General features: G+C 39.3%; 1 protein-coding gene across 1 annotated transcript in view; it reads left to right on the top strand.

Moving 5' to 3' along the window:
• Positions 1-9,015: 9,015 nt before the first annotated feature.
• TMEM132D (transmembrane protein 132D) overlaps positions 9,016-16,109 on the top strand; it is a 266,118-nt gene continuing 259,024 nt past the window's right edge. Inside the window, exon 1 of the mRNA XM_075769633.1 lies at positions 9,016-9,959. Coding sequence (XP_075625748.1) covers positions 9,881-9,959 — 79 coding nt within the window. The 5' untranslated portion in view covers positions 9,016-9,880. The remainder of the gene's footprint in view (positions 9,960-16,109) is intronic.

Below are 16,109 nucleotides of genomic sequence, written 5' to 3'. Positions count from 1 at the left end.
AGTTTTCAAGCCTCTGTGTATGTGCATGAATAACACCCTGGGTGACAGCCTGAGTCATGAAAACACAAGTTATGTGGAGGAAGGGAATTTGCAGATGCAAGTATATGGTAGAATTAATATTGTTCAGCCCAATGCAAGAATAGTGTTCTTCCTATGATTTCTTTCTAAAGCGTTTTAACTGGATAGCAGCTGTAGGAAGGCCTCTAATTACAGAACACAAGCTGTTTCCAGTAAGATATCTGTTGACTGATGTTTATTTGGAAACTTTGTTTATATATGAAAGATTTTGAGAGAGACTTTCTTTCCTATGTGACTTTGTCCTGGGGAATAGTAAAATCAAACTGTTTTGGAGGATAGAGGGTCAAGCTAACTCACCAAAGTTCTGGTTTGTGCTTTAAATTGGGTTGTCATTAATCTATGTTGTCTAGTGCCTCAAGAAAATGACGCTTTGATTTCCTCTGCCTGTTCTCTATCAGCCAGCCTCCACGGCAGGATTTTCTCCTGTGATACACTAGAGTGCAGTATCAACTTGGTGCAATGTATTTAAAAGTTTACATTCCATTTTCCCAGTAGAAACTGAAAGAGAAAATCCAACATTCACTTCCCTCATGCAGGTTCCTGTAAGCTTTTGGCATTGCTGTGCAGCTTTTATTCACAACACAAATGTAACAGCCGGCAAACTTGTGCCACTTCTGGGGGTTGGGGACTGCTAATTAGAACAGCAGTGTTGTCAGACTGAATGCCAGCAACTCCCTTCAGGTGGAATTTTAGGCATTGTAAGGTAGTTCATGATAAACCCAGTTCAGGATCAAACCATTAAAAAAAAAATCAAGGTTTTGTTAATCTCCTAAACCATCTTATTTTCTCCCTTTTTCTTTCAATTTTGCTACTGGAAATTCATTGCAGGTTCTAATACCTTGGCTTTCCAATTTTGTCTGTAATTTTGTACCCTTGAAACAGAATCCTGTTTTCAAAGCTGTTTTTTTGCCACATACTCACAGAGCTAGTGTAGCTTCCCCCCCCCCCCCCTCCAATTTCTTTCTCCAGCAGCTCCAACTGCAAGGACAACCAGTGTTTATAGTAAGAAGGTAAAAATATTCTAGATATCTTTGGTTGCTTCCTCCCATTTCCTGACTCTGCAGTTTCAGTATGAAATCTACTATAATGTGGAAGCTGTTTCCAATATACTATAAGGGCTTCCTACCATATGCTCTCCCATCTGTGATAAGAATGAGAGTTTTGGGAAAAAAGGCAACATTTTCAGTGAGTGACTGTAGCTGGTCTGTGTGCAGTGTCTGCCCACTTTAAGGAAGTCTTGAAAAGTAAATATGCGTATCATCCATGTCATGAATTCTTCTACCCCCTGTTTATTCCATGTTGCTGATCAAACATTTTCTGTGCAAAAATTAATGGTTATGAAGCCTGGAGAATTAGTGAAACTGAACACATCTCAAGAACTGAAATTCAGTAAACAGTTTAGTCACATCAGCTGATTGAAGTGGCTTTTAGGCCTTCAGTGATGACTGACCCTTTGGAGGGGGTATACCTTTGCTAAAGATTAACCACAACAACCTGTTATTTAACTTCTGTTTAAGTTTAACTTCTCTAAGATTTTCTGCAAAGCTCACCTGCCCTGGTGATGTCTGATACTTCTAATCTAAGTGAGGCTAGAACAGGAAGAGGTATGTAAGTCTGTACTATGTATCTTAAATATCTTGTCCCAAACCAACAAACCAAAAAACTCATGGGGGGGGGGTGGGGGGGAACTGTTTAATTTTAAATGTCTTCATGGAAATTACATTGAAATCTTACAAGTTTCTATATTACAAGGACTTTTCCTTTTGATGTATTTACTTTATGCATATCTCTAGGATACTGAAAGCATGAAATTAGTAAAATTAAATTTGGTGTTAAAAGGTATACTTTTTTTATATAGTAGGTTTGAATATGGTTTTATATAACTACTAATTTTGCTACACTTTTTTCAAATCTTCCATTCATAAATAGTTTATAAAGAGCCAATAAATTATTAAACTCTAATAGCATTGCAACACAGATAATACTAAAAATTCTAATAAGCACTTCAGTGTTGGGTATTACCTATACGCAGATAACAGAATCCATCATACATAATAATGGTTTATCCTTCATTAAAAATCTATTAGGCTTGCACTTTATAAATCAACTCTTAATATACAGTGTGATCTAAAATATTTAAATTCAGTAGGCAGACAAATATACTTCAGGAAAACCATTGCCAACATTTTGGGCAGCAACAATTTTTCAATAGCCAATACAAATCCAGGAACCGAAAAAGAAAAATATTTTGTCCTTCAAAACAGCATTTGCTAAGCTAATTTAAGTAATCCTGTTCTTTTTGAAACCATATCAAGCAATGTGGCCAGTCAGCATGCTTTATGGGACTGACTCTATCCTTTGGTATCTATAAATAGAGAACTTTACAAACTGGAAGTTTTACTTTTTGTTCTAATGCCTTTATTTTACTGTTTCTTCATCTTGATACTTTCACTTGTCATTTATTTCAGTAGATGTCAATTCTTTCTTAATTTTAGAGGAGAAAATGCATTGTACCTCCTGTAATGAGTCCTGGATGTTGCATCAAGCCTCAGAATAAATTCAGCACTAGGGGTCACTAGCACTCCATCATTAACAAGCACCGGGTGAAAAACATGGTTGATATTTGTCATAGCAACAAGCTTATTTTGCTATGAAGTTTAATATTTGTACTGCCAAACAGTCAACTGTTTTAAGGTCTATTGTATACACACAAGTAGACACCATATGTATTTACAACGATATGTTTATGAAAGATTACAAACTATTCAGAGCTGCTATTCTTTGTGTATTTGACTTTCTCATTCCTTACAAATTCTTGGGCTGTATTGTGTTTCTTTGTGTATTTCACACTAATCTACAGTTAGCCCATAAAATATTTCACTGGGTCTTGGGAAACTACATACTGACTCCTGGGAGTTAGATTTGAAAAGGTATGTGGCTCTAAAATGCTGTACCTGAGAGGTTTTTTGCATGACTGGGCTCCTTGATTCTAAGAGATGTTGGGCATAGAACAAGAACTGATTCTCAAAAAGTTTCTAATCACTGAAGATCTGGCCCTACTCACAGTACTGTTAGAAAAATACAATTAGTGTATTTAATAACTCTTATACTAAAAATGGTCAGTTGATTAAGCATAGAAGTTGCATTTTTAAAATCCTGTTTAATAAAATTACTGTATTTTCAGTATTTTTTCATTAAAATTGAAGGTCTAAATGATGAATAAAAGCCCTTCTGTAGATAATAATGATTTTGTTTATCTGTAGTAGCTTATTAATTAAATATGGAAAAAGTCTCGGGATGGAATTCATCAGGGAAGATGGGAAATAATTTTTTTGTATATACTACATGCAAGGGTGGTTCTGATTAGAATTTTTTTATAGAATAAGGACATTTATATAAAACAAAGATTCTATTACTGGTTCACATTGAAAACATTGCAGGCCTGTCAAGGATGACAGCTAAGTCCTACTCCTTCCCAAAACAACACTAGCATATAGGTAAAGGTCAGAAGTTCTTGGGGGCATAGTGGGTAATGAGGGTTGTGGGTAATGGTTCTGCATGTACGGTGTAGTTAGACTGTGGAGATCCTTTTCTCATGAACCAAGATGTTGATGTCCAAAGTTAACATGGGTTCAAGAGGAGACCTGTAAAAGGAAAAGTTGTTGAGGGTTTCTAAATACATAGAGACCACCTCTGGCTCAGGTACTGAAGGCTCAGAGAGCATTCAAGATAATTATTAAGTATATTGGCCTTATTCTTACATTCTTCCCTATGCATCTTCTTTTGGCTGCTATGGGAGATAACATAGCAGGCTACACAGACCTTTGATCTGCCCCATTCCTCTGTTCATTTTCATTTGATCTAAACAAAGACATCCCGCCCTTCCCTCCCCCCCCCCCCCCCCCCAAAAAAAAAAAAAAGGAAGCTGGTAGTGCCTGTAGGCAAATGTTTTCATCATGTCCATAGTAATTGTAAATGAGCTTTGCCATCTTTGCTGGTAAGGCATCAGGTCAACTTGTCTTTAGTTACAGCTTGGAGGAGTCACAGTAACATCTGCTGTTCTGTTATTTCATGTTATCTGCTCCTAAAACCCACTGTCAGTTTCCAAACTGACACCACTGAAAATGTTACCAGATTCCAGATAGACACTGTTGCTTGTTAACACTTAAATGCATTCCTGCCATTTAGATCACTTCACCTGTTGTAACTTGGCAAGTGCTGGTACTAATACATAGCACTTCACTGCTATGGAGGCTTGAGTTCAACCCAACCAGGAAGAAGGAGTTTTGTTTGTACCTATTAATTTTCTCACTCATATATACTTCTTCCTATAGTGATTTTTTTCCTGATGTGCATGTATACTTGTTAGTTTATTTATTGAGCTTTTATTCAAGCTGGCCTCTGCATCTTGCAAGATTTGGTCCTTGTAAATCACTGCACTTTATTGTACTGTGAGTACAGTAACTTGCAGCCAAAGCAGATTTTAAAATCCTACTGTCAGATGAAGCAGGCTAATATATTAGTTCATTAATTCAAATAAAAAGCCCTCTTAGGTATACTTTTTGTCTATTAGGTTGCTGCTGATTTGGCTGATAACAGCCTAGCTGTTTTGTGATAAGATTCTTTGTCATTTTTAGAACTCATTTGGAAATAAGCTACTTCTGAGTTTTCAGTGGAAACATGTAAAGGAGAGTGAGAACTCTGACATCATCTACTTTTCGGCTATTGTGAACTGACAGCAAGCCCAGCAACATAAAGTAGCCTGATAGGAATACTATTCACCACTAAGGTTAGTATTTGATCATTAAAGAGATAGGCACTCCAAGGGGTATTACCATTGACAGTAGAACTACAAGCTGTCAAACAGATTTTTATTTCAGCCTGGTGAAGATTTTGAACTGAATCTGGTTTCCTCATACAACAGAAGCATTATAAGCAAACCAAGTGATTTTTTAATTTTTTTCCTATGTGGTATGAGTGAACAGATGAGAATTAGTTTTAAACAAATTAACAAAGATTTAATGCTTCATCCTGCTGTCACTGAAACAAAAATCTAAGTGCTGGTTAATGTCAAAAGAGAGTAAGATCCAGAGATTAAAATGAAATTGAAGAGTGTGACTCAGTTTGGTCTTTGTGGCATCTCCCATTATCTTGTTCTGATTTTCATATTATTTATGTGGGAGCATCACAAAAAGACTTCAGCTGCTGACTGTGACTCACTGGCCAAGATGTGGTGTACACATACAACAGAAAGAAGTCCATTTCCCAAGCAGAGAGAAAAGACCATAGATAGATGTGATGGAGAAATGAGTGATAGAAACATAAAATAACAGTGAAACAACTTATGTTTTGCCTTATGAACGGCAGTCACAGTACACCTGCTGCTTCATGACTACTAAATGATTTGAAGGCAGCACATTAAATTGTATAAAATTGCTGGGAGGTCAAACTGATCATGCTGGTTCCTTCTCATCTTCTGAATCTATGATTCTAATTGCTCCTTATTTTGGATGTTGTGCAGTAACAAACCCAGATAATCCATTTCAATGCCTTCTGTGCAATCTTCAAGCAATGTGTGTGGGGGGGGGGGAAATGGGAGTGTAAAAAAATTTGTCTCTCTAAAAATCAATGGTGAAGTATGCACTGACTTCAGCAGTGCCATGATTTTTCTCTGAGTTTAATGGAAAGTGAAAAATATTTTTGGAGAAAAATGTGTAACTGCTCAGTTTAAAAGACTCAGTAATATGCCGTGCTGTTCCGGGTCTGTGGGCACTGAGAGAGAATTGTTAGAATGCAATTGGCCTTTGAAATGAGTTCTTTGCTTTAGATCACTGGACATAATCTGTATTTCCATGTCTTGAGGGGTGTGTGTGTGTAATATCAGGCAGAAGAACATTTTTGCTAGTCCCCCTGGCTACAACCTTTTCTCTAGTCTGCTGTTCTTTGCTGTGTCAATAGGGCTTCTCCCAGACTTGCACTGCTAGCCTGTTAATGAGGGAACATTACTGTCTCAAAAAAAAAAATTAAAAAATGTGAATTGGTAAACTGATTAGAACAATTAGCACTCTTAATACATAAAGCAGTTTATATATATCAGATTATTTCATTTTAAATGTGATATAAGAAGTCTCAAGGTAACGATGGATTTTCTCATTAACTTTTTGGATGTAGATTAATCAGTTTTCTGCCTTTACAGTTAGCCATGGGTTATGTGGATGAAGGTATCTTCATTCTCTCTTGTGTTTTCCTAAAGCCAGTTCTTCCTTCACAATTAGCTGTGTTAATTACCCAGAAAAGATTAGGCATACTTGCCAAAATAACATATTGCTAATAAAACAGGAAGATGTATTCTCATTACTGAGTGTAGTATGAATTGATGTGATTTTTCCATGAGCAGTGCCTAGGAAAGGTTTTCATCACAAAAGCGTTAGCCAGGCTAGAGTTTGTATACTCAGTGTTGTCACCTGAGCTCACAGAGAGAAAGCAGAATTGGGACACGGGCTCTGCAGAGTGGAATCTGGCAAGTGGCCTAACCTTCGGCAGTCACTCCTGTGAGATATCCACGGAAGCAAAGGGAAGATTATTGCTGTGCAGGGCTCACCCAGGAAATGAGGACACTTACCCCTTTCTGAAGGGACTGGAGGCAACTGTTTATTTGTGAGTTGGCTTTGAGAAGGCTTGAGACCCAAGGGTGGTTTGTGGGGGATAACACGATAGTGGAAGAGGAAGAGGATGTTGACAAATATTATGTGCCCATTACTACCTACTAAACGAATGTCTGCAGAGTGCTTTGGAGCAAAAAGGGTATTGATGCATAAAATTTAATAATTAGTTAGTGACCTTTCAGAGTGACTTTTAAAAAATTAAGGAAAAATAATAGCCTAGATTTCTTTCATAAGACCAAATTTGGAAATTAAAAAAATCTGTTTGGTGAGTAGCATTTCTTTGGACCTGGATAGAGGATCTTAGGCTTGCTAGTTTCCATATTTTTGCTGGAAACTTAAATAAGTGCTGCTAAGTCTGCTGTTTCAATGATGTTGCAAAAAATGAAAAGGAGGGAATGAACCTAATCTTGCAAATATAGTATGACTGGCATTAAAATTCCCTCTCACTCTGGAATCCTGTAACTGCTTTTGCCGTTCTTTCAGTCTAGTTACCCGTGAACAACTGGAAGGCAGTAAAACCATAGGTACAAAGCATCTCCAAATGTTGCACAAAATAACAAAAAGCAAAAGCCAAGTAGTGGCCATAGAGTCAGAAACTGTAAGAGAAGAAAATCTTACTGTGGTGGTTTTTTATTTATTCTAATAAAATTTTGCTTTCTTAAAGAAAAATTGGTAACAAACCCCCTCACACCTGTATCTAGAGAGAAATCTCTTCCTTCTTTGTACTTTTCATACTTCTTGTAGACTAGAGGAAGCTCCCCCTTATCCGTTGGAATACAGGTTAACCAGTATATTATGCATTTTGTACCCTGCTGCCAAATGAAGTTGGGTGTTGGCTTCCTCCTCCAGATGATGATTGTATTATTTCATAATAATTCCCCTATGTTGGGCAACACTCTAAGTTTTTGGCAACAACATAGTATATATCATGTCAATAACAATTTTTCTTTCAGATAGTGGATGTTGTGATAATAGGTACATTTATGTTTCAGACATAATGCTAGTCTAGAGGTATGCTTTGTTTCAGGTGTGGGGAACCTTTCTGGGATTGGTAATACTTGTAAAACTGACACAAACGTCTAAAATGAATTCACATTGTCACACAAAATACAGCCTTTTCTCATTGCATGGATGATCATGTATATGTCAGTGTTGGCAATCAGAGTGTACACTTTCAAAGTTTATGTTGATAGACCTGATTTAAAGCTTCAGTGTTGCAGATGTTAATATAAAAGGAATGTTTTTATTGCTCCCAAACATGTACTCCATGAAGGAACAAAGTAGCTGTAAGTTCTTGTAGGTACTTTCTTTTTTTTTTTTTTTTGGGGGGGGGGGGGGGGGGGGGGGCTGTGGTAAGTTGGATTTTGCTGCCATTCTATCTGCCAAGAATAATATAAATCTCATTATTAAGCTTGGCCAAAGGGTTGGGTTAACAGAATGGTTCTTGTGTTGATAACTTCTGTAATAGCAAACCTGAGACTGGTTATTTTTTTCCCCCAGCACTTTTGAACACTATTTAGACCAAATGTAGGTATTTTTTCCTGCTGTTCTTGCAATATGTATGAAGTATTGGACTACAGTCCTCACATTATTTCCCTATTCCGGCTGCATCGCACTTCGTTTGGCTCACGACTGTTCCAGTGGCTTAGGGAGAGCTGAGTACGTGATAAATTTGGATGAGGGAAGGAGCCAAAACCTCACCACGTGCAGCAGTGTACACATGCCAAAGCGGCGTGCTTTGTCGCTTCTGGCAGCCGGAGGGATGCGGTTTGTTTGGGTGCCGGGAGAAGGGAGCCTTGTGCCTGCCCTGGGGCACCGCCGGCAGCGGGCGGCTCTGCGGTCTCGCCGGCTGCGGCTCTTACCCCTTCGCACTGTGCCCGCTGGGCTTTGGGAGCCTCTCCGGCGCGGCACAGCGGGGTCGTCTCTCCGCTGCGTGGGGCTGTCCGTGGAAGCGGGCTTTGGGGGGGCGGGGCTGGCTGTGACACCCCGGCACCGAGCCGCTGCGTTCCCCCAGGGCCGGCGCCGGCAGGGATGCCCCTCTGCACGGAGCCGCCTCTCCCCCGCCGAGGGTGAGCCGCCGCCGGGCACCGGCTCCTGGGAGCGGCGGTGCTGCCTCCCTCCGCGGCCGGGGGGGGGCCGGGGCCAGGCAGCCCCGCCCCGCTCCGCCCTGCTCCGCGCCCCGCTGCCCGGGGATTGGGGCTGCCGGGCTGCCTGGTGCGAGGCGGGGCTTGGGTCGTGTGCTTATTTATTTATTTGTTTCTCTCTTCTTTTTGTTATCTTTCGCGACACCTCCCGGCTTAAATCTCTGTCTCCCTGTAAATAGCAACCGCGGTACCCGAAGGATGGGCTGGGGCCGGAGGAGGCGGGCCGGCGGGCGGGCCGGGGCCGGCACCCGGGTACGGTCTCAAGCCGAGCAGCATCCTTTGGGGCGGCAGGTCCCCGCCGGCCGCGGCCGCTGCGCCCGCCGGCCCTGAGAGCAGTGAGCGCATTTGTGGCAATGACCTTCTGGAGGGACCCGCACTCGCCCCCTCCCTCTCTTGCAGAAAGTCAAACAAGTCAATGAGGAAATAGAGAACTTAAAGAAAAAAAAAAAAAGGCGCAACAACAAACCCCCTGTCTCCGTGTCTGGATGATTTTTGGGCTGATCAGCATCACCTAAAGGAAAACTTTGGTGACGCCCGGGGAGCGGACGTGCTTTTCCACCGGGATGCGGGCAGCGGCTCTGTGAAGCGCGGGGCAGCAGCGGGTGTCTGCCCGTGGAGGTGGGGTGCTCGGCGCGGAGCCCCTCAGCCCCTGCCCAGCGCGCCTGACCCTGCCGGTTCAGGGGTGTTCTGGGGTAGGGGGCTGCCTGCCAGCCTCAAGCAACTGAGGTTCGTTACTGAGATTTTAAACCAGATCTATTTCCTATTTATTTATTGAGAGGAGAGGGTTTTTCTTTTACAGCATCATCTGTTCTGAAGAAAGGAGGGAGGAAAGGGAAGGGTTAAAGCTAAAGAAGTAAGTCCTCTTTCCGAAGGAAATGCCTTTTGCGCTCTCCAGATGACCTTTTCTGAAAATGCAGCCTTTCCAGTTAACTGTTTTTTATTTTGACTACAAAGTGTGTGAAACTGAGCCCTAACTTCTCCACAAACCCTAGGATGTGCACTTCTGGGATTAGCAATATGGGGCATCTGTTGTCACCTCTCCTCTTGAGTCTGGCAGCAGTTTTTTCCAAAGGTAAGGCTCAATCTCTTGTATCTGTTTTACTGCATCTTCTTACTTGTTTATTTTGCATACAGAGCCTCTGTCCCCTCTCTCTGTAATGCCTTGAATGTAGATACCCACAATTCATGACAGAAAGACTTGGGGGGAGTCATGTGCTAGTCAAAACCAAAGATATCATGATAGAAAATCTGGAGTGGCAGGATTTTTTTTTTCTTGGTTGACTAACAAACAGTCTACCCATTTACTGAGGCATTTGTTACCTGCCTATTATACTTTTTGATAATGTAGTAGATGCTGGTGATGAGCTGAGCTGGTATGTATACAACCAGCTTTGGGTTGCAAAGGGTTTGTTATGTGGAAATTTGAAATCTTCAGGGGTACAAGCTATTGGAGTTAGCTGCCTCACTGTTATCTTCTGTGTAATTTAAGTTAAAAATCCTGTATTTCAGACTGGCTGACAGTGTTTTACTGGACCAAAGAAATACATGCTTGCTGAAACATACAAAAGCTGTGATGAGAGCCTGAACCAGGTGTCTGATATTCTGCATGCTGAATAGACTTTGAATGTCCTGACAGCATGACTTCAGACGACTCAGTGATATCTTCTTATTGCCCTCAAGTGTGTTTACAGTAAGAATCAGAAAACCAGCATATAGACAATGCACACATTTGGTGTACATTTAAATACTCCTTTGAACATAAAGTTTTCATCGATGGTCTCTGCCAAAAGGTGAATATATTTTTGCAGTACTTCATTTAGATGATTCTGAGTGTTCCTGTGGAATACAAATTAGGAGAAATACATATTTCTACTGAGAAGATATTGCACATCAACAGCTGTATTTTGGCAGGAAAACAAAATTAAAGTTCACATGTGGTTAGTCTTCAGAGAGGAATAATAGCATATGCATTTGATCTATGATTTTGCAAACATACTGATAAAGAGTTCTGCTTATAAACATCAGTATTAAAAAAAAAAAAAGTATTAGCTCTTCTTAACACCTCTTTATGCTTCCAGATATCAGTACTCTTCTTTTTTCCTAAGTGAGTTATTTTTACTAATCACTTTGTATCCAGAACTGAACTTACTGATAGGAGGCAAAATACACAGCTATGTATTTCTGTGGTGGTTCCATGTATCAAATTCACTCTTTTCTTTTTTTCCTTAGAACAGGTTAAAAAAGAAAGGAACAAAATTATAAGTCTCCTCAAATGTTGCCCAAATGCAGTGCCTACAGAAGTACAGTTTTAAAGTTGCAATTGGAAATACATTAGCAGCAGGGATTGGAAGTCTGAGTCTTTTCAAAAGATTGCTTCATTCACATTGCATACCAGTAGCTTTTGATTTCCCAGCTAGGTTGTAAATTATGTATTTTATTATAACCAATATCAGTACTTTGGATAGGCTAACAATGCAGTAGGAATGTGAACTTTTCATCTCTTATTTCTGGTGTGTTTCAGTTTGCAGCCTTAACACCGCATTAACATAGTGTTTGACTGAGATTTTGCAGCTTATTCCAAGATTGGAGTCTAAGTGGCATTTCAGTCCTACAGAGTACAGTGTTTGTTTTATTGCCAGATCAGCAATTATAACATTCATATATGATTCTATTCTTAAATGTTATTCATGGCTCCTTTGAAAGGTAAACATAGATCTCCTTTCTAAGTCCAGTTTTCTGCCTAGGTAGAAAAAAATGCTATATAAACTGATGAGAGATTTTTCTGCATATTGTGACTGTGAAGTCTCATTACATCTGGTATGTCTTGAAACCAGATACACAAGATCCTATTAGAATTACTGGGCTATTTATTTTGCACTTCAGATATCCAATATACTACTGTGTGATTGCTGGGACTCTCTGCTGTTTAGTAATACAGATATCTAATGCAATTGTCTATTTCCATACTTGGTAACAGACTCCATCTGTACTACTATGCTTTAGTATACTCTGAAAAGACCAGAGTGTTCCAGAGATTTACAGTATAAACTTGACAATGTAAAAGGTTGATTTGTCCCCTCCCTGTAAGAAGATGAAAACCAAAAAAATCATCAGACTTGATTAGTATTACAGGGCATGTTTCTTTGATGCCTTTCTGTTGCTAATAGAAAAACTCTCTCATTTATGACATGATGACAAAGTTTTCCTAAAGAGATAAAAAAATCTTTTAACATGCAACAGCAATCAGCTGTCTATTATGTATGGGTCTGTTGCTGATTACTCAGAACCATGGCAACGCACCTTTTTACTGCACAGTTTCCAAATCGTTCAGGTAATAATGTTGAAGACTTGAGAAGACTATTGTGGTTTTGCTTTGCTTTTATCTTGTGAATGCAGAAAATAACTCCAGCTGGAGAAATGAAATGTTGTTTTCAATAAGGAGCTTCATGTTCTTATCAGAACAATTTCTCACTGATTATATGATCAAAGTATTTTAATAAATTTTCATTCTAATTATATATGTGTATGTGTACATATGTACAGACAAAGGGCAGATGTTATAAGGCTATGTAACTGTAGTTGTGGGGGTAGTTACATTTCACAGCTTTGTCTTCAACTAGGAGTTTTCTTGAGTCAGTCTTAGGGAGCCAATGCTTTCCTTCAATCAGTTGGGCATTTTGCTATTTGATATCCACTATGGAAAAGAATTCTTCAGAAATCTTCACTTAAAAAATAACCAAGTCCAGTTGACCCTAATGAAAACACAAACTGATACAACAGGCACAATAATGTGGGCGTTTTGTTCTCTTGTTTAAGGGGAAAACCTCTCATTAGCTTTATTAGAGTAGAATAAAAATTTTAATAGTTTTCTTGAACACCAGGTTCCATTCTTGGCTTAAGTCTATAATGAACTGAACATTCCCTGTAAGACACTAAACAATTTCAGGATGTATATTATGAGACTTAAGATTGAGGAGCCTTTTACATTGTGAATGTTTGTTGTCAGATTAAAAAAACCTGACTTCAAATTTTGGGTCTTCAGTAACAAAACAAGGGAATGTTTTAGTGACTTTTTCTGTCTGTGTTCCACTGAGCATTGCGTGGTGTTCTCTGTCATCCTGGGCAGAAATCTTCCTGAAAGTCACTTTCTAATGAGATCTCAGGCCACATAGCTGCTGTTATGATTTTCTTTTTCTCTCATTTCTTGTAAATGTGGATGTTTGGCAACTGCATTAGGCAGGATTGCCTTGTATACCCCCAAGAGCATTCCCCATAGGCTAGAGATGTGGATAGTACACTTGCAGTGACGCCAATCTTCTATTGTAGGAAAGTGTGCGCAGGGAAATCTCCCAAACATTTAGTTTTGGTTATATTATAGTAGAGAAGTACTGGGATTTAAATACCCTCTGTTTTCTCTGGGATTATCCATGTTACAGTATTCTTTGAACCCTCTTGATTTCCATTGAATCTTGTGCTGTAGATTTTCTTGTCTTGCTATGGACAAACTCTAGTTTTGGCTTTCTGTACACAATTCTACTGATTCCATGATGATGCTTAGTATCAGAATATGTCATTCTCTCCACAATAATTGCTGAAATACTTCACTTATTATTTCAGTGGTTTATATCACTGTGAATTTCAGTTGTACACGAAAGGCACTTTCCTTCACTTTAATCTCCCTTGTGCATCCACTGGCTTCAGCGGGGGTAGTGGTGTACAAAGAACTACACAGCTGAGCTTGGTAGTTATATGCCATCTTTCAGAAGGCTGTGGACCATTTCTGAAGATCTTTATGTGCATATCTTCCACTGACATTGAAGTGTATTTTGGACTTAATATAAGTAGAAACATGGAAAATGAAAAGGTGAGGAATGCAGCAAGCTGTGTTTCAGCACTACTTTGGAGTTCATTACTCTGGAACACTGGTAGTATATTAGTAATGGAAAAATAGGACTGTAGATGGGATTAAAATGGAAGATTATTTTATTTGATTTATGATATATTCTTTTTTCTCTTCTTGGTGGTGACTAAACAGGAGTTCAGGGTTGAATTTCAGTTCATGTGGACAGATTTTGATTGTGATGATGAGGGACACATTCTTTTTCTCAGAGAAACAGTGCTGATATTTCTTGTGGACAGAGTCATCACAGACATCTGTTGCTCTAGCTGTGCAACTGATAAGTATAGAAGACACTGCGTGCTGACTTCAGATGACCACTACTTAGATGAGCATAAAGTACAAGAGTGGTCAGTAGGAGTTTTTTTTCTGGTAAGCTTAGCCTATATGCAGAAACCCAAAATACTTTCTAAAAAACCCAAAAGAGAAAGGAAATGTTTCTAGCTTAAGGTTCAAGCTGTTCCCACAAAGCCAGTTTTTGTACTTTGTTCTAGCTGCATTGAACATACAGTTGTTTGAGACATTATACAAGAAAAGGGGAAACTAAGTTGCACTTTTTTGTTCTTATTGTGTTTCTTGCCACAATGTACTTATGGGAGAAGCCCCATTCTGGTTTCCTTTCAGCAAAAATAATAAATTCAGACTAACCTAAAAAATTCTACAGCTAGACCCATGTTTTATTTGTCAGCTGCAATACTGGCTTAATGTGATTTGGTTTCTAATATTTCCCTGTAATGTTCTCATTTTTTTACTTCTGTCTTTTCTTTTATTAGTTCCATAGGACTGGCGGGTTCTATGACACCAACCAATGTTTTAGATATTAATAAAAGCAGCTTTATTCAATAAAGATCAGCTTTATTTAATAAAAGAGAGAATCAAAAGATAATATGATTTTTCATGCTGCATTTGCATTAAATCAACCTCCTGAGGTTGTTGTGGATGCCAAGCCTAGTGGCAGTCTGTCACAGGTCCTAGGATACATAAACATGACTCCAGACAGATTGATTGCAGAAAAGCTGAAGAGGCAGCTGAGATTCATCACAGGCTTGGTTTATAAAGTGTTATGTTAAATTACTTGATTTTTACCAGTCTTTGTAATATTGCCTGTTGCATTATCAATGGCAGTTCAAAATGAAGTGGATTTTAAATAGTTCAGAGACATTTAGATAACACTAATTATTATGAGCAGATTTAAAGTACATATTTGAGGATGTTAGGTTACTTCACCCTCCTCCATGGGGCAAAATTAACTGTAGAATGAGGATTGTCTTCATGTCCTTGATTTCCTCTTTTATTGAATAGACTTAATTCCAGTGTAGGGTGTTAATCTGATGGCCCCACAGAGGTAATGGATTGAAAATTTTCATCCTCCAAAGAGGTACAGCCTGTGTAGTATCTGCGCCAGCTCCTACTTTCTACTTTACTAGTGTGACTTAAACTTGACCTAGAGGATGATAGAACTTCCAGCTCTGCGATATATTATATCCATGTATTGATCCATGGTGGGTGTGATCCAAAGTCCATTACAGTCAGCACACAGGGTTTCACTGCCTTTAGTGAGCTTTGATTCAGAGAGTATACAGAGTTTTCTGGAGTGGTATTTTTCAGCTGTGTGGCCTGCACAGCAGTGGTGAGTCATAGAACATCTGAGCAGTGTTGTGAAACCAGTGCCAAAAACCTTATGCATTCAAGCTAGTAAAAAACCAAAGGGATGAAATAGAAGTAACAAGGATGCTTTCAGAGTGCATCCCAATTTGTGTTTGATTGTAAACAAAGATCTCTGACAATACTGTGTAAGATCGTCTGGGTTTCTTGCAAAAAGTTAGATGGCTCTTGTTCTTGAGAGTAGAGAAAAACCACTGGAGTAAGATTAACTGCAGTAATTTAAAGTATTTCTCTGAACTGTGTGGTATTGCCTCAATACTTCAGACAATCACTGATGGTGTGAGTGTTTCTAATTCACTGCAGCATAGGTTCACTTAAATCAACAGTGAGTAGAGGTTCAGTGAAGCAATGTAGGAGTAGCCTGCCAGTCACTTAACAGTATCTGCACTGTAGGGTCAATTAACTTCCTAAAAGGCTTCCGCTGTACTCAGAGGATGTTTGTTCTTACACACTCAGTCTTGTGTTTTGAATTAAGATTTCCAGAAAGGTTTCTGGAGGGAGCTTTCTGTGTTGCAGACAATTGTCTCCCTGAAAGTTTCTCAGCAAGATGCCCACGTTTCTGTTTCTTCTACAGGCTATGTAGAAATGATTGGTAGTTGATAATTATGCTGATGTTGCATTTCCCCAAATTTACAAAATAAAAGGCCTCTTTCCTTTTCC

The sequence above is a fragment of the Balearica regulorum genome, chromosome 17, assembly GCF_011004875.1.
Source record: "Balearica regulorum gibbericeps isolate bBalReg1 chromosome 17, bBalReg1.pri, whole genome shotgun sequence".
NCBI classification, from domain to species: Eukaryota; Metazoa; Chordata; class Aves; order Gruiformes; family Gruidae; genus Balearica; species Balearica regulorum.
This window is presented reverse-complemented; position numbering and strand designations above follow the sequence as displayed.